The sequence below is a fragment of the Mytilus californianus genome, unplaced genomic scaffold (genome assembly GCF_021869535.1).
Source record: "Mytilus californianus isolate M0D057914Y unplaced genomic scaffold, xbMytCali1.0.p SCAF_8, whole genome shotgun sequence".
Classification (NCBI taxonomy): domain Eukaryota; kingdom Metazoa; phylum Mollusca; class Bivalvia; order Mytilida; family Mytilidae; genus Mytilus; species Mytilus californianus.
The window spans coordinates 84,077,967-84,097,425 of record NW_026262734.1 but is presented as its reverse complement, the minus strand read 5'-3'; the positions used below and the strand labels follow the sequence as shown (position 1 = coordinate 84,097,425).

General features: G+C 31.8%; 3 protein-coding genes and 1 long non-coding RNA gene across 6 annotated transcripts in view; 3 read left to right on the top strand and 1 right to left on the bottom strand.

Moving 5' to 3' along the window:
* LOC127711584 (mediator of RNA polymerase II transcription subunit 19-like) overlaps positions 1-19,459 on the top strand; it is a 140,603-nt gene that overhangs the window by 68,079 nt on the left and 53,065 nt on the right. The gene's annotated exons all lie outside the window — the stretch shown is intronic.
* On the top strand, positions 5,085-7,732 carry LOC127711589 (uncharacterized). The gene is made up of 2 exons (XR_007986795.1): positions 5,085-5,498; positions 7,065-7,732. It is a non-coding gene; the product is annotated as an uncharacterized LOC127711589 (long non-coding RNA).
* On the bottom strand, positions 7,751-9,558 carry LOC127711587 (uncharacterized). Its single transcript, XM_052217679.1, has 2 exons — positions 9,169-9,558; positions 7,751-7,965 (listed from the first exon to the last, which is right to left on the bottom strand). The coding sequence occupies exons 1-2, from the start codon at positions 9,422-9,424 to the stop codon at positions 7,751-7,753; spliced, it is 471 nt and encodes a 156-aa protein (XP_052073639.1). The 5' UTR covers positions 9,425-9,558.
* LOC127711582 (uncharacterized) lies at positions 10,848-18,901 on the top strand. Its single transcript, XM_052217671.1, has 5 exons — positions 10,848-10,898; positions 11,656-11,967; positions 12,577-12,692; positions 16,108-16,288; positions 17,320-18,901. The coding sequence occupies exons 1-5, from the start codon at positions 10,853-10,855 to the stop codon at positions 17,487-17,489; spliced, it is 825 nt and encodes a 274-aa protein (XP_052073631.1). The 5' UTR covers positions 10,848-10,852; the 3' UTR covers positions 17,490-18,901.

The following is a 19,459-nucleotide window of genomic DNA, read 5'->3' as shown; positions in this document are numbered from 1 at the left end:
ACTATTCTTATTCTAGTTGCCCTTAATCAACTTTTTATTGACAAACTTACAAAATGAAAAGGGTAAACAAAATATCTTAATTAATTTAGTGTACATCATATATATACCAGTCAAGGTGTCACGGTAGTATTTCCTGGTTAACTGAAGTACTTTCATTATAATATTCAAAAAATAATTTGAATATGTATGATGACCTTTTACTCTTTTTGCTATCTTTATAAACCTAAGGCCACTAGTGCTTTTAGGTCTTTTATCATGCAATGAATACAAAATTTTAAAAACCTCTCAAATATTTATTTTCACCTGTATGTAAAATAAATTCATATTTTTCTACACCTTATTCATCCCTCAGTTTGTTAAAGTATGTTCAGTAGATATTGTATTTTTTTCCCAAATCATACTGTTCAGATACATTGACTTAAGTAGGGTACACAAACGAGCAACCTAAATTCTTGAATGTAAATACTACCGTATCACCTTTACTACTACATGATAAAACCAATAGTCTAAAATTATATTTAAAAAAGATAAGGATAATGTACATGTTACATAAAACGACTTTCCAATTATCATTTCATCACTGTCTCACCATGTTAACAGGTAGGTTACTCTTTTTTAAAGGCTTTGTACTGTTGCTGATGTATTAACAAAATCCCGATGGAAGTAATTTTGTTGTAATTGTTATCCTAATAGAAAACCAGTTAATATAAACAGATACTTTTACTTTCGTTTTATATTTTCCGGAAATATCAATATATTGTTAAATGTAAATATTATTTATATCAAATTGAGACTGGAAATGGAGAATGTGGTAAAGAGACAACAACCCTACCTAAGAGCAGAAAACAATTAAAAGCCACCAATTGGTCTTCAACACAGCTAAAAAAGTCTGTAATATATTTTATGTCATTTGTGTATTACCTGTGCGTCTGATATTATTGATCGTGTTGATAAGAAGAAAGTATATATTGACGTTTAATCTGATCAACAAGCTACTTGTTATTGGTAGGTAAATTTTTAATCTTTTGATTTCTGATCTTTGAAAACTTGACGAATGTTCCATGCCTATATATTTATTTCTAAAGTATTCGGATGAACTTCAGAAGTGATCGTTTAAATTGTTTTTCATCATTACATTGTTTGGATAGTGTTTATCCATGTTAGTGAATTTGTCATAATGATAACAAGCTTCTCATTTCGAATGTGTCGATGAACCTTAAATGAATTATATAGATATGACCAACAATAATTTACAAAATATCATATAGTACAATATATAGATTGTTCAAAACGAACCCAATCGTTTAATCGATGGTAAAAATGAAAAGTAACTTTTGAAGAATAAAAGTTAAGTGTTTTGTAACCGATTTATTTTGTTTTAATATGATACATATGCATTCCCTTGTTTATAATATATTTGAATATAGAGATAAAAAATAATGAGCACAATAACATATTTTTAAAGATTTTTATTTAAAAAGGAACTAAACTTTAAATGGAAAAAACAAATAAAGTTACTTCTACTTTTGCTTTCGGAAAACTTTTGTCTTGTAATGGAAATATACGTTAAATTTTGTGATTTTTATATTATATTGATGTGCAATATGAATAAAAGTATCGAAAGTATTCAACTTTAATGGATAAATGCATTTGTAGGATTGATTTTCATAAATGTCCCTTCCGTCGTGGCGTTTGCATCTATCAGGAAAATGGTTAATTGATAAATACTCAAATGCGACATTTTAATCTACCTGACCTAGTATTAAATTTATACTACTGCAGATCCTTTGCAATTTCTAATTCATAAGTTGAGGAAATGAGTAAGAGCTATACATTTTGTATATATATATTTGTCTTTCCCTATCAAGTCGTACTTCATGGCGACAAGTATAGTAACAGAATGTCATGCTTTTATCATACCCCTATGACATATATGACATCTTTCAACTAAGTTGTATTGATAATAGTTTTGTTGAGTGAAGAATGGTGTTTATTTGGGGATGTTGCATTGATGGTAGTTTTAAGCCTGAAAAAGTACCTCAAAATGAGATGTTTATGCATATCGATAATTTCGAACGCCGTGGGGTCGATAATAAAAAAAAATCGAAAACAGTTGTTTTTGCTATTAGATTTATTTTAATTCCAGACTGTGGTAAATTCAAATTGCATGCAAATAGTAACTCTTTCTAAAGCATGCAATAGTATCAAATTTTGAATGTATAAGCAAGGTGTGACTGCATCAAAATACTTAATTTGTTTTAAGTTTCATTTCTTTTAGATCTCAAATATGATTTTATTTTATTTATGTTTATACATCGTACCTACACCCATTAATGATTTCGGTTATACAGTAGTCTTCATTTAGCAGTTTTCAAATAAAAATTTGGATTTCTGAAAAGTCCCACAAACATTATAAGTTAAACAATGATATACCTTATCTTAGAATTGTTGTAACGCGGAAGTAGGTTATATCAATGTTCCTTGAATAACATAAATAGATATTAACACCATTGAATTTCAATGAAAAAAAAACAACATTAGGATATGTGCACGGCGTGTCTTATATTAATTATATTCGATATAACTTAGACAAAGAGGTGTCATCAAAGGTGTGTAAAAATCAAAACAATTGTAGAGTTTAACCTATAGTTATACAAACTAATTTTTAAAATGAAAAGGATGAATCTATAGGAAAAACAAGAGTGCACACGCTGAAATTTCTCGTTTGCTTTACTGACAATTGATTTTATGTTGAAAGTCTTAAAAATATAAGTTTTACTAATAGCATTACAGAAGCTTAACATTTTTAAAGACCTATGACAATGAGGACAAGGTCAGGTAATTCGTGTCAGACAGACATTAACACTGACCATTGAACCATGAAAATGAGGTCAAGGTCAGATTATGCTTGCAAGACAGACATGTGGACCTTACAATTATTCCATACACCAAATATAGCTGATCTATTGCTATTAGTATTTGAAAAATAGAACAATAAAAAGCAAAAACTTAACATTGACAATGGAACCCTGCAAATGAGGTCAAGGTCAGATGAAACCTACCAGATTGTCATGTACCCATTACAATCATTCCATACAACAAGTATAGTTTCACTTCTGCTTAAAATACTTGACAACATTGACCAATTAACCATGAAAAAAGGTCAAGGACAGATGATACCTGCCGACAGACATGTACACCTTACAATCGTTCCATACACAAAAAATAGTTGAACTCTTGATTATAGTACTTGAAAAACAGACCAAAACACAAAAACTTAACATTGACCAATGAACCATTAAATCAGGTCAAAGTCAGATGAAACCTGCGAGAATGACATGTACCAATTACAATCATTCCATACAACAAATAAAGTTTACCTACTGCTTATAGTATCTGAGAAACAGACATAATCACGTAACTTTAACTTTGATCACTTATATACCAAATATAGTTATCCCAATACTCATAATAAGTGAGAAATTCACATGACAATTTTTGTTCATGCAGTCGCTGAACCATGAAGACGTTGCAAGGTCAAGGACAATGGACATATGTTTGACGAAAACTTTGTAACATAAGCTATCAGCATACAAGTTATGAAGCATCCAGGTCTTCTACCTTTTGAAATATAAAGCTGTACATAAATAGTTTACGCCGCAGCCGCCGCCGACGCCGCCGGATAGTAATACCTATATCTCGCATACGTCGAAGGCGAAACAAAAATCCAGGTCGTATCATATATATAAAAATATGCCATCACTGTATTGAATTTTATATACACGAATGACTAAATATTTCGAAAGTCTGTCTGAAATATTGTCCAGACTTTTTCTAATTGGAAATAACACTAGATATGTTAAGGATTTAACATACCTTTTTTTTTACAAAACAAAATTTATTTCAGTTGACAAGGTTAGTCATAGAGCACCAACATTAACCGTTTAACATTATTCTTGTCGTCTTTATTTGAATTTAGGCAATACAGATTGTTCAGTGTACATGCCTTGTAACACAATAGACCACACGGATTGTATTTCTTCAGAAAGAGGCAACTGGTGACTGATTTATTTAAGTATCAGAGTAGTCTTCTGTACATTTAAAAGATCTTTGTTTCTACAACCAACAAAACACCACAAAGACTTCATGTAAAAGCATTCAATCAAAAGTTTGAAAATCATTATGATTACAAAATTAAGTGATTGTATAGGATTAATTTGATCAAATATATATTAGACAACCCGTATACAATAAAATAACTTACTTACTGACTGAAATATAAAGACTTCACATCAGACCTAATCATGGGGAAATAGTTTAGAGATACATTCACCATAACAAAGGATTATTTGATTTTCACCGAGCAAGATATGGATAAGAAAATGTTTAATAGAGTTTTGGAAAAGAAGCATCCAGATTAAGTGGAGGACAATTATCGCTGTTCACATCAAACCTATTTCAAGTAAGTATTATATGTATATTTCTGAAGAACAGTTAGGTAATTCTTGATTATTTGTACCCACAGTACTATTAAAATAACGGAGATTGTAAAAATATATTTATATCAAAAGGACAATAGACGTTTCATCATTGTGTTTTACATAAACTGCTATTCATAACCATATGTCTATTCGATGTTATCGGTGTCATATAGCACTTTTTATAACCATCCACAAATTTTATTGCCGTAACATTTATTCATATGTGATGTAATGGAGAAAAGTACCCAATAACTTTGTCAGTGTTCTAGAAAGATCATTTGTATATATTTCTTTCATCATGCCAAATAAGGCTTTAAATTACTTACTGCAAATATCTGCAAATAGTTTTTTGAAGCAGAGTTAAATGAGCTAAGCAATAGTCTTTCAGTAACTTATGTCCAGTTGTAGTGTACAGTGTTCAGCTCAAAAATTCACTAATTAAGAGATAACTGTATTGTATTTGAAGCTTTGCGGACGTCCATCGGTAGTTGTACTGTCGCAAATTGAGTTTACCTGGCGACGCGGAGCGGAGACAGGTAAACGGATATTTGCGACAGTACAACTACCGATGGACGTCCGCAAAGCTTCAAATACAATACGGTTATCTCTATTCTAATGCAAGTTCTCCTAACCTAGTGTTATTGATCCAATTTGAATGTTTACAATGTTCATTTCATGGCTATTTACATTATCCATCCGCCAAGAAATAGTTCTTTTACCTGAAGTCCAAGTTAAGATTGCGTGAATTAATTTTTTATTTCAAAGTATGAGAGGTTAAAAACTATACTTTCAAGAAAATTCTCAATTTATTAAACAAGAAATAATAAAAGTTTTCTACGTAAATTCCAAATCCCCTCGGATATTTTTAGAATATGATCAAGTGTCATGGCCGATCACGAATTCGGACGAAGGAGATGAACAACAAAGTCTATGGCTGTGCAGCGTTCCCTGTAATGTTGTAATTGAAGACTTGGACAGTTGAATTATGGACCTCAAACTGCTTGTTATACAGAACAGGTAACGACAGTTGATTGTTAATATGTGTGTTGGTCAAATTCAAACAGTGCGCGTTGAAGGAAGGGGCTGGGTTTGGCGGCAAGGGCATTGCATTGGGCTGTGTACAAATTGGCACTGGTGCGGTTGAGCCGGATTTATCACTGCAATTTTCGGAATTGCCAAGTAGAATGGCAGAATACTGCCTCTTCTGTTTCTCGGAGGAGTCCTGATAATAGGATTCTAAACTGGCCTCTGACTTGTGTCCTGTTATTTTCATTATATCTGTCTTTGGAACACCTGATTGTGCCAAAACAGTCACAGTTGTTGCCCTGACACAATGGTTGGTGTAAATCTGACTTAGTCCAGCACTTTTTGATATGTCGACCATCATGTTGTTCAAAAGTCTTTCCCCAACAGGCCTTGAGGTATACCACATCTCGTCCTCGTCATTTACTTTTACTCGAGGTTGTTGAAAGAATATACTTGATGTAGGGTTCCTCTTGGATAGATATTTTGTCAAGGCAGCAACAGGACAGTCAGGCTTTTTTGTTTCGTACATCCTGGGTTTTATAATGTTTTGATTGTCATCTAATCCCCCTTTATGATTTTTTGTTGTCTCACTCACTGCCATTTCTACAAAACGACGACCACAATCATCTGATTTAACAACAAAGGTTTTATCAGTGAAAAACCTTTGGTTTTCCCGGCCCCTCCTTCCAAAACTTAAAACTAGGTCAAACCAGATTTTTCTTTGAAGAGTCTTAGGGTTTTGAGTTGATAAGGCATCTGATGACCTCAGTTTATGCAAATCACCTTCAGAAATGGATGGGTGATGCTTGGTCCTGTCCATTCCTTCCCTCTGAACCTTCTTAATCATGGCCAAAAACATTTTATTTGATTTAAGAAAGGCAGAATCATCAGACAGGATGGAATATGTCTTACTAAAAGGTGGTGCCCTGAGGTGTCTATTAATAGATGCCCGGATACCAACTAAAGTACTCTTGGCATAATATTCTCCGTCTGTATTACGGACCTCAGCATAGAATTCAGTCAAGGCACAATTCAATTGTTCAACTGTATAATTTTCAAAGGTTGCATCTTTCTCTCTATCAGTTAACCACTCTGAAATTTAGAGTTATGATACATGTATTTGTTATACTTTATATGCATGTGGCAAAAAATCTAGGCCACACTTGTTTCCTATTTATAATAATTTAAAGCAATTTTTTCCAAATTTTATTAAGTAAAGACTGACAGGTAAACTCATTTTGCGACAGTAAAACTTCGGATGGATGTCCACAAAGCTTCAAATACAATACAGTTATCTCTTCAATTTATTTTTTCAATATTCATCTAAAAACTTGCATTTTTTACCAAAAATGTTTTTTTTTGTTAATGTTTTTCATGCGTTCTTGATTCAAGAAAACACTTTTGTTTACGTTTAACAAGGAAAATTTACCTATGACATTGTATGATGTAGCATGTAAATTGTTGAAGAATTAAACATTGTGTAGTGTAATTTTCTTTTCTTGTTTTAATTAACATAAAAAAAATTGACTAAAATTAACTTCTATATTTATTTTGCAGGTGCTAGATAAAAATGGAAGTCTCGAAAACTCCGTAAAACTAAGCAGCATGCAAATGATGAACATATAACATACAATTACAACACATGATTCAATTGGATGTGGGAAATACAAATAACAGGCAATATTGGAAGACGAGACAGAAGAAAACATCAAAATGTTTATATCGTTTTTTTGACACAACAAAATCTATAAATAGAATGGACCAGTTGCTCAAGATAAAGTGTTATGAAACATGTGCATATACATGTATGCTAATAACCATTATAGAAAGTGAGGAAGTTTTATAATTGGTAGTTGAATTGATTGTGGATTTCAAGGCATCTAATACTATTAGGAAGATACTTGTGCAAACATGATGTTGGGATGTATAACGGTATTTTTAATTCAGCAAATTTCATGAAATTATTAGTGAACAGAAATTTTCATCTTATGCATGCGGAAATATAAGACGAAAACATAATGTAAAATTGTACAATAAACACCCGCAATTGCACCCATTTAGCGTTTGCAATGTAAAAAGTTTAGTCTTTTGGACGGGATTCCATGACCAAAATAGACAGTAAGCAGTGAAAGTGGATAGCTGGATAGATTTTGATTATGACTATATTTCATTTCTTTGTCTTACTTTTTTTTGAAGAGGAAAAGAAATATATACAAATCTTTATACATCAATTTATTTTTATTTTAACACATACGCCTAAATATCTTCACTCCATATTTTGTGTTTTTCTTGGTTGATTTACTAAGCGCCTCATCAAGTATATTTTCTTTGTCATCAGATGATAGTTTCGGGAACCTCCCACTTGGCTTTTCTTTGTTTTCTTCTGTTGTTATACCTTCAACAACCTCCATCATTTCAATTAAGTCTTGGTCTTTTTCTGGTTCATTCACTAGTTCCACTGTAAAAAAATATGACTAGGGTCAAATTATTAACTGGCTATTTATTTGTCAATTAACGTGTAAACTTTTTTAAAAGTAATTTTTTTTATTCAAGAAGCCAGAAAACGCCTGGTTTTTATTTTGACACCAGAAGCATACTTATGACGTCACCTAGTTTAGGGACCAAAGAAAGTAACATCTTTTCACGGAATTTTCTTTAATGAAAATTTTACTCTGAAATAATGATTGAAATTTAACTATGAATTTGTTTTGCATTAGAAAAGAGATAACTGTATTCTAATGCAATTATTTTGTATCAATGGTTCTGACTGGATGACAGTAAGCGTAAAATTCTCTATCTCCCTGTCTGTAACTAAAGAAGCCGACATTTTGAATTGCGGAATGTATTGACATGTAATTTCTACAATAATAAGCAAAAAACTCGCATGTTGCACCTAGAAATCTTCTTTTTTATGAAATTTTATTACATTCTGAAGCGGTCAAGAAGCCAGAAAAAACGCCCAGTGTTTACGTTTGACGCCGGAAGCATACCTATGACGTCACCTAGTTTAGGGGCCACTGAAGATAACATCTTTTCGCGGAATTTTCTTTAATGAAAATATTACACTGAAATAATGATTGAAATTGAGTTTTGTACTTGTTTTGCATAGAGATAACTGTATTGTATTTGAAGCTTTGCAGACGTCAATCGGTAGTTTTACTGTCGCAAATACCCGTTTACCTGTCTCCGCTACGCGTCGACAGGTAAACTAAATTTGCGACAGTAAAACTACCGATGGACGTCCGCAAAGCTTCAAATACAATACAGTTATCTCTTAATTTGAAACTTTGCGTTATCTCCTGAATAACCCCTTTAGCACCTCCCCCCCTTTTTCCCCCAAAGGCAAATCCCAATTTGATTTGACATAGATCCCCCCCTTTTTTCCCAAAGGCAAAGATCATTTTAATTTGACAGAGGAAGTAATAAAAAGGTTGAAACAACTGACAGTGATCAATTTTAGAACATGCATTTTTAAGGGAAAGTGAATTATGAAGTGCAAAAACAAAGAAAGCCTGAATGGTTCCCGTTTATTGTTACGGGATGTTGGTTGTTAAAAAATGATTGACATGCTCAAGGAAGAAATGATGGTGAAGTATAAAAGGGTCAAGGTATAAGCTGTGCAGATTAAAATCTGCTTAGAAATTGTTCATAAGAAACCTACAAGCAACTCCATCAGTTGTATCATCACCAAAAACACCACTTGTGTTTACGTCGTCTGCTGTGAATTCCTCTGGCACTGCCGTAGGTTGTTTATCAGAGTCTGACACTTCCCTATTATTTTCATTGGATACATTTAAATCAGTTGACTCTAAACCTTCCAGTATATCTGCTTCCAAGTCAAAATTTGACATTAACGGTCCCAAAAGATCCAGGTCATCCAGATCTGACATGTGAAAATCGTCATCTGACGTAGCCATTGTTATTGTTGTGCAAAGTATTTATGTCACAAGATTCATACGCAAGAAATTTTGTGAAGCGGCTCCGACGGGTACATTGTCATTGTACGCTTGACAAGAGCCAATGAGAAAGCGTGTTACATAAAGATTGCATTAGAATTTCCATGTTACGATAGTAAATGCATATAGGGGACCTGCAAATGTATAGAAGAGGTACAATTAGTTGTGGTAATCGTCTATATTTTTACTAGTAGACTATCATCGTGGAAGAAGTTTGAATTAAGTTTTTTTTATCGGCATTTATGATTTGAAAAAAGTGCTTCATTTCATTTCATTTCCTGCAACTACGGCTGTCATTTTTCCTCTAACACGATTGCTTAAGTACAAACTAAAAATCAGTTTATTATCTTACTAGGCTGCACTTTGTAAATTCAGCTGTTTCACAAATCACGCCTCTTTTGGGGAGATATATAATATTCATAGATTGATTTGTTTACGTACTGGTTCCCAAATATGAGTATATGTTTCATCTCATAGAGACATAATTTGGGAAGGTTACCAGTATAAAATAAAAAATATAGCGACAGCCTTGAATTCCAAGGGTCCCCAAAAGTGAAAGTAGGGGTAGTACATAATTTAAGTACAAGTTTAAACTCTTAGAAGTTCGGGCATATAAAAATGTTGAAAATATGCCGCACAGCCCTATATTTTGACCTTTGAAAAATATAGTAGCATGAGCAGTGCATATGAGCGTTCCATTCTAGGATATATATTTTTCGAAACTTCATAGTAAAAGTGGTACAGTTTTAGCCGTAAAAGGAGTTCCTATGGGAAATTGCATTGTCTATATTTACAGAAAGGCAACCTACTGATACTCAATACATTTGTAATACACATATATACTTTATTACCGTTTACAATTTTTTTTTAAAGTTATAGACTTTCAAATATTATGGCAAGGAGCATCCCTGATGAGATATGTTTTACCCAAATGCGCATCTAGTCCAGTAACATTGGTATCGTGTATGTTATTCGACATAGTATACGTTTAAACCTTTAAAACATAAGTAAAGTATACGTTTGCAGCGGTAGCATTGTACATGTATCCTGTTTGTGTTATAGAATATTTCATAGAAAAAATACTAAAAGAAACAAGAAATCAACCATAATATTAAGCAAAGGAATATTTCAGGTCGCACATTAACATGTGACATAAATTCAACACAGTACAATATTCCAAACATTGTTAGTATATATTTTGAATTCAAAACAGAGATGCAACTGTAAAAGTATGCCTACTTTGAATGTCTTGTTGTATAATTCGATAATTCATAAATTACTATGAATGAGTTAAACAAATTCACACACACACACACGTGTGTTAATAAAACAAATCTTTTTACTTGGTTTAATGCAAAAAAATCATTTCAGATGGATACCTTGATCAAGATGTTAGTCCTTCTTTTGATGATCCTTCCATTTATAAACTGCACGAGTAAGTTCAAATATCAATAATTTCAATATATTCTAATAATTATGTGAAGCGTTTAACCCTAATTTAGAAATTTCGTAGAAGATTGATAAGTTGTCCTTATACATATCTATGGCTTTGGTTTTTCTTTTAACATGAACAAGATCACTTTTGATCTAATGGTCAACATATATTTGTTCCGACTACTAGAAATTCCTCTTGACACTGGGTTATACCAAATCAATTATACCTGTTCCTGATTACACAAATATTCCATGTCTTTTTTTTTCTGTCAGGAAAAAATATAATATTTTATTCATTTTGAATCAATTAAAAAAACTTCTAGTCCATGACTATATATATCTACTCGCGTATTTAGGTATTTATACATTATTTGCTTTCAAGAGTTTAGGTTTACTAATGAAGGTTTCCCCAGAAAAGTGCATTGTATGAACAAATTATATATAAGTACTCATGATAATTCCAAGCCACTTTTTGAGCGTGTACACCATGTATATTGAAAAACGAGAATGTTTAAACAATTCGAAACAAATCCATTATTTCAAAAATATTCAGACGTTACGTTACCAAAAAAGCGTGTTCTTTTTGGTAGGAAAAGATCGATTTAATCAGCATTATTGTAACAATGAATTAACAGAAAAGGGTGCATACATAACATTTCAAGAGTAAACTGATATACCAAATAATGAAAAAAATCACCATGGACAAATAAGATGTATCATATGATGCGTTTCTCCATTTAATCTTAAAATCGTTTTAGTCAAATGGGAAATATCAGAACTACCAGTTGTTTTTGGTCGAGATGTGAAACTCATCTGTAATACTTCTGCCCTAACAGTCAAGAGTATGAATACCACCAGGAGAAGGACATGGTTTGGAGGACCAGATCATAAGATACTCTCCGTAGATGGAGTTTCTTTTGATCCATCAAAGTACTTATCTGAGATTAATGATAATGGATTCAGTGTTACAATTAAACATTTTTCTATAGAAGACATAAACCACGAATATAGATGTTCATATGGGTTTGATGAATATTCAAACAGTCTTTCAATTGATGACAATTACGAAAGTGAGTAAATTATGTACACTTTAATTCTACCCCAACCCATATATTTGTTTGCTAGAAAATGTAACATGTTATGAGTTTGTAAAACCGAAAAAAATATAAAACTTGGAAACCTGATAAAGACAAGTCTCTGATATCTTTTATCTTACATGTCGATTTCTTAAAAAAATTATTTACCCACTACCCTGGATGATGTTTTTCAAACGACTTTGTCATTTTATATAATATTTTGGTTTTTCTTTGAAATTGTAGAATCTATATCTGGTATAGTAATCTTTCTTCGAGAAAATAGTTAAGAACACATATTGTATGGATGCATTTTAACAATTGTCGGTAGACATCCAAAATATATTTCAAAGTATTAAATCAGAAAAAAATTATTTGAAGACTTTTAGCCCTTTTATCACAAAGCATCAATGATCAAGTTTTTTGATACTGGAAATCAGAATTTGCACATAACATGTCTACCCAAACGCAAACGTTGATGATAACATGTATATTTGTAGTTATTGTAAGAAGATTCAAATTGGCTGCTATTGTCAGTAACCATTTTCGGTCACAATCACCATTGTTTGCAATTGCAATTTAATTTTTTATGTTATCTTTTCATAGGTAATCCGACTAACCAAAAACAGGAACTGAACTACACGTTGCGCTATGGAACATTAAATGTATATATACTAATGAAAAAAGTTCATCCTATTCCTAGCTGTTCTATTTGCTTCAAGGTAAAGGTAAAGACATGATAAAATTGAGATTGAAAATAGGGAATGTGATAAAGAGACAACAACCCGACCAAAGAGCTGAAAACAGTCCAAGGCCACCATTAGGTCTTCAACACAGCGTGAAAATCCCGCACCCGGAGGCGGGCTTCAGCCGGCCGGTAAACAAAAATGTGTACTAGTTCAGTGAAAATGGACGTCACACTCAACTCCGAAACATATTGATGAACACAAATTAAAAAAACACATACAAGACTAACCAAGGCCTGAGGCTCCTGACTTGGGACAGGCGCAAAAAATGCAGCGGGTTTAAACATGTGTTTTGAGATCTTTACCCTCCCGTTTAAATCTAATCAATGTAAAATAAACAAACTAACAGCAATACGCGCAGTTAAACTCAACTTAAAGGAAGTCCGAGACCGATGTCAGAATAGGTAACATAAGAAAACAAGCAGATGACAATTATTCCTTAATTAACAAAGGACTACTAGAAGTTACTGAAATTCCAGCTCCGGACCTCAATTAAACTGATAGAAAGATTATGTCTTCATCATATGAAAATCAAGCACAATCCCTCCTTTTGTGAGAATACTTTTAAGATATATGGATATATTCAAGGTAGCTGGGGTGTCTTCCTCCACCACCGAACGTGCAAGGGCTTTATAGCCAGTTACGGTTGTTAAAAACCCCCATTATCATAACCCTCCATCTTGGATTTTGGAAATAGCAGATAACATTTGGTATAGATCTTGATTGAAATGTGCAAATTTCGAGATTAGGATGTAACCCATGTGTGAGACGTTCCGTGTTTATATAGAAAAATATGTGTTTTATCATATTTCCGACATATTTTACAAAAAACACAATATTTTTGTTTGATTCAATTTTGCCAAATAAGAGGAGATAACTTAGATTTTAGGGGAGATAACTCAAATATAGTACCTTTAATGATAGAATATGTTGTGAATTTACCTATTTTATTATATAGTAAGAAAACGAGTCCGGTGATCCCATGTTTTCTTTTTCTTATCTGAAATAAAATTGAGAATGGAAATGGGGAGTTGGTCGAAGGAACAAGCATACTATTAGAGCTATTTTCTCATATGTTATCTTAAAATTCTATAGTTCGGTATTCTTGTGATCACACTCAATTAAGTTTTCAATGCATACTCTATACCAATTCTGACAATTTTTCACAACCTGTAGCGTAAAAAAAGTCCGATCACCCATTATTTTATAATATTTTTGCATAAAGCATGAGATAAACTATATTTGGACATATCATTAAAACAATCTATGAATTTTGATTTTGCACCCCCCCCCTTCCCCCCCACACCCATCTACCTTAATGTATAATTTCATGTTCATGCAACCTTGGATCAATCGATTAAATGACAAATACTCCAGACCTAAAGTTACTTTTAGAAAGATAACCATAGTATTCGAAGTAGAAACATTTTGTATACACTTACCTACAGCATGCATTTTATACATTACTAATGTTTCCGTCTCGTTAAAAAAAACTATAATATAAATTTTAATTTTCAAAACTAGTATTTGTTGTTTCTGTGATAAAGTTTATTTAAGTGAAGGGTTTAAAAATGAAAAAGTAAAACATGTCGATATTACTTTTCAAAAGATAAACATACTATCCGAATATGAGATTGTTTGTCATATGCACTAGCATTGTGTTAACTCAATAGCAGATAATCTACGAAAAATGTATTTCAGGTATCGGACATATATCTAAAATCCATTTTTTTTACAGTATGTAAAAGTATCACTAATGAGTAAAATGTTGATCAAGAATAAGAAAATAAAAATACCGTCAGAAGTTTAACGCTCGAATGCAATCGTGTAAGACACAATACAGTACACATAAACATTACAACTGATGATTGTCAGTTAAATGTCTAAATCGAAACAACACACCAGACATGTTATCTGATAGATATATCATATTGTGTTTCTCCTGAGTATAAATCTTGCCAAATAAATTTTATATTTCCCTTCACAGTGCGAATATTGTTTGTAGTCTGCAATTTAACAATGAATTTTAACATGTTTAACGTATGATTTTTGATCTTCCCCAAATTGATCAATGAATTAACATGATTAAAACCCGGACCACGATGAGGACATCTAATTGAATTTTTAAGAAAAAAGTTATTTGAACATAACCGTTTGATCGCAGCAAAAGATATAAAGAGATACAAACGTACACTTTGTATCGATCGTTGTTAGTTATCCGTTAACCGGCATTTGTTTTGTAGAAATGTCGATTACAGGATAAATACTTATTACATTTCAGGACATACCATTAAAAGTGGCAATAAATTGTAATAACTTGTTTACATTTGTTTCTATTGAAATATCAATTGTTGTAATAACGTATTTGGATAACATTTAGTGTGATGTTAAGTTAATTTTTCTAGAGATATCATAATCGCATTTCTTCAGCGTCTTGAATAAGAATTTTTAAAAAAGATTGCGAATGAATACGCTTGCTACGAACATGTAAATAATAAGATCGAAATCGTGTAAATTTTTGAATGTTTGAAAATAAGTTTAACAGTAACATGAACATGATGAAGACAAATTATTTTCATTTTTAAACATAGTCCACCTTTCCCTATTACAACAGGTTCAATTTTTTATCAGAAAAATAGTTCAACGGTCAAAACTAAGTTAGTATTTTTTGTTCAGATTCAACTTTACATTTTTGAAAGATTTACACGTGTCGATTCAACCCTTTTAATGTTGCAGAAAAAATACCCTCTATTAAAGTAAACAGGCATGATTAACAATTTTGAATAATTTAATTTTGGATGTAACGCGTCTTCTGATTGGCTGACGTTGTTTTGTTTATCAGCTGATAGACATAATTTTGTCATGTGACCGGGACGTCATCAACGTTTTTTTTCATGGTTTACTACGGTTTAAAATGGAATTTAGAATTAAATTATAAGAAATGACTGTAACATTGTTTCTTTCTATTCGAAATAACATAAAAAATGTGGTGCACACTTTAAAATAACCCGCTACGCGGGTTATTCAGTGTGCACCACCTTTTTGATGTTATTTCTTCATAGACAGAAAAAAATATTACAGTCAATCCTTAAATAGATTAGGAACCATCAATAAATAACACGAATAACGCAAACACAAAATCTAAATAAGCTCATCATAGATACCAGGATTAAAACGTTGTACGCCAGACGACGTGCGTTTCTTCTACAAAAGACTCATCATTGACGATAGAATAAATAAAAAGTTTGAAAGATACATACATGAGTGTTCAAATCTTTTTAAATATGTAACTAAGTTTCTAGTGCAAAGTAGGACATTTTTTTAGGCTATTCCATACTTTCTTTTCTTAAACTTATTTGATAATGACTTTGTATTTATTTATTTATTGTAGGATACATATCTTTTATCAACTCTACCGTCCAAAGTAAAAAAAGATGAGTTATTCTACAACGTTGAATTCAACACTAGTCATAAAGTAGAACACCTAGGTTGCGGTGCTTTTAAAGTACTATGTATTGTTGGCTCAACGAAGTATATTCTAATTGATACACATATATGTGATACTCAGGGCAGTAAGTACAGTACATTGTTATTTAACTTTCTTAGTGATATATAAATATAGAAAAAATATTCAATGAGTGACCGAACAACACATTAAGTCACAAGTGTGAGTAGCACATCAGTTTAGAATTAGTGTTGTTCGGTAACGAGTTAAAAATATTATTTCTTGGATTAGTTATTCTTTTTATAACATTGACCATGACTTTTTAAATGGAAAAGAAGGTAAAGCATAAGTGGAACTGTATTCGCATTCTCAATTGTTTTGATTCAATGTTATCATGGTTATCCATAACGTCCTAACACCCCCAATTGTAGTATAACGTCTGAGGAGTGAAATTATTAGATTTATTTCATTTGAAAACTTATCGATTTTTACCTTACTGGGAAATCACTATAATTAATTGTATCGAAAGTTATTATCAACATTACAATGTATCTTTACTGTACTTGTATTTGCAAATTTAAACATCTCGAATGTCACATAACGGTACTGTTATATTTGTTTATTATCTGCAGTTATGAAAGGCAACATGTCAAATTCCACTATGATAACATGAACAAAAACATAACAAAACTATCACACTATTTATAGAAAGAACTTTCTTTGGTTGTGAAGAAAACGCACTGATTGCTATGTTGCTCATTATTTGATTATAAGTACACTGTGGTTTTGAAACCTACACTCTAAAAATGATATACTAGTATCTGTCGTTGGATACATCAAAACATACATTGCTTTATTATTGATGGCGCAGCGTATGTTTACTTCCCACACAGCCAATCGAACACTCCACTTTGACAATGTATTACTGCTGGTTGAAGACTTAAGTCACCAAATTTCCTTACCACTGTTATCATTGGGATCTTTAATCACTTAAAGACCCTTTCTCAAATAAACAACATATAACATTGTTCAAGATTTGAAAAAAAAAACAATTGGTGTCATACAAATTTAAGATAGGAAACGTATTTAATATAAACAAACCCCATTTATCAAGGTGATTATGCTATTATTATCAAGACATACTGTTATATATTTTAGATAATACAGACTATAACATAAAAGCACCAGTGGATAGGACAAGTACATTGATGATATCACTGTTTATATTATTTGTTGGAGCTGTTTTTCTTGGGATAGTTTTATTATTACTTCACCTTTTTTTCAAATGTCAGAACAAAAGCCTTGATAGCGAAAACGACATCTGTTGAATTTAACCTTCAGTTTAGATGTGCCGACTATTAAAAAGTGTAACTGTCCGAAGAGCCAAAAACATTGAATATTGACGAATTTATAAATTCATATTTGTCCAGCATTTACTTCATAACCATCACCTCTATCAAAGAGCACGAATATTAAAACGCTGTACGACTACCTGAGGTAGTTTCAAGTCCTAGATATTGACAAATTATCATTCCTTTTATTAATTTCTTAATTGATTTCCGAACCGTAAGTTTTACAATTGGATAAAAAGAATCTACAATAACCTTACAAAACTTCTCACATTTATTTTCGATGAAGGTTGATAAACACTTCATTTTATTATTTATTTCGGATCCAGTTAGTTACCGTAATAAATTTACAGTTTTTCTTGAATATTTCATTATAAGAACTCCGTTTTGAATTATTGCTAAATCATATGAATGGATAACAAAAATTTTTAAAAAAGTTTAGCACCATAGACTAAGACGTTTTATTATCAACAACGAAAAGCGATGTATTTTTCGTGACATTTTCAAGAGTAAATGAGATAAAATTGAGAATAGAAATGGGACTAGATATCGTTCATATATGTGATATGATATAAATTTGATTGACTGAGTAGAACACCCAAAACATAAACCCTCGTTGAAATCATAATTAATAGCATTTCCACTTAAAACTAAAACATTTGTGCTAAAAAGGTCAAGCACGACGACTGTACGATATGTTAGGGGCGACAACACCTGAAATATCTCCGGATTGTACCCTTTGTGATCTTATGCTAATAGTAGTTAACAGTATAAGTTTCCATATAAATTTATAACATTTATAACCAACAACTTACGATATGGAGCCGTAAAGACATCCATTTGCAACTATGATAAAAAACAAAACAACCAAATATGTATTTACAGTTAAAAAAAGTTATGGTCCTACATCCTAATGATATAATGTAGCTGAATTACACAAGGACATGCATTTCTCAGACTGTATATGAGTTATTTACACTAAATCCATTAGATGCTTACTGATTTATAGTTCATTCTGGGATAACGTTATTTGTGTATAAGTTGTAAATGGATTCCAATTACATGTAGTTACTCCGAGTACTCTTATATCGGTACTGTGGGTCTGTCGTCTTTTTGTAAGGTGTGTTTGATGCGGGCCAATCTTTGGACAAATCAGTCTGTTTCCAATGTTTTAATCATTGTTGAAATTCGTACGGTTAATTAATTGTTTACACCCAACGTAATGTTGACTCCGGTAGATAGTTATGTTATTGGCAATCACATCTTTATCTTTATATCAATAAGGGTCATATAATTTTAAATATCTTAAAACGTTCTCTTAAAGAATCCACTTTTAAACAAGTATTTTAACTTAATCTCCAAATTATATGAAATTTAATTTGAAAGTAAACCTGACGATACAATTTGTGACTTACATGTCTCTATTCAAGAAAACGAGATATGATTAATATTCTTGATCCAAATAAAGCATCGGGACCAGATGTGATTTGCCACAGGATGGTCAAGATCTGATCAGATCTGATCAGATAAAGTTGCGATACCTCTTCGAATTATATTCAACAGGTCCCTTATTTAATGTGTATATCTAACCAGCTTGAAAATTGCAAATTAATGTGAGTGGGATTCACCTCTAACTAGATGCGTGGGGAAAGTTAGGGAACGAGTTGTTTTTAAATATGTATAACGTGAGGGTACCCAAATTGCACCTATTTTGACGGTTTTTTCACCTACATTTTTTTATGATCCAGACAATAGTTTCCATTCTGTGTTTATTTTGTAGACGTATCCTTATTTACTATATAGTTATACCAATTTAATTTTGAATTCACATTGAATCATAAAAAATGGGTTTGAACCGACCTCCAAACGATCCATGATTCTGTAATGAGGAGAACCCAAATTGCATCCATGCTTAAATTCACATCCTTAAAAATCGAATAACAGATGTT

Bases quoted from the DNA above. Each gene is read 5' to 3' on its own strand.
- LOC127711582 (XM_052217671.1), top strand. From the start codon at position 10,853: ATGTTAGTCCTTCTTTTGATGATCCTTCCATTTATAAACTGCACGA. The intron at 11,968-12,576 runs GTGAGTAAATTA...ATCTTTTCATAG, and splicing joins AATTGATGACAATTACGAAA to GTAATCCGACTAACCAAAAA. The intron at 16,289-17,319 runs GTAAGTACAGTA...TATATATTTTAG, and splicing joins TATATGTGATACTCAGGGCA to ATAATACAGACTATAACATA.
- LOC127711587 (XM_052217679.1), bottom strand. From the start codon at position 9,424: ATGGCTACGTCAGATGACGATTTTCACATGTCAGATCTGGATGACCTG. The intron at 7,966-9,168 runs GTAGGTTTCTTA...ATTTTTTTACAG, and splicing joins TACAACTGATGGAGTTGCTT to TGGAACTAGTGAATGAACCA.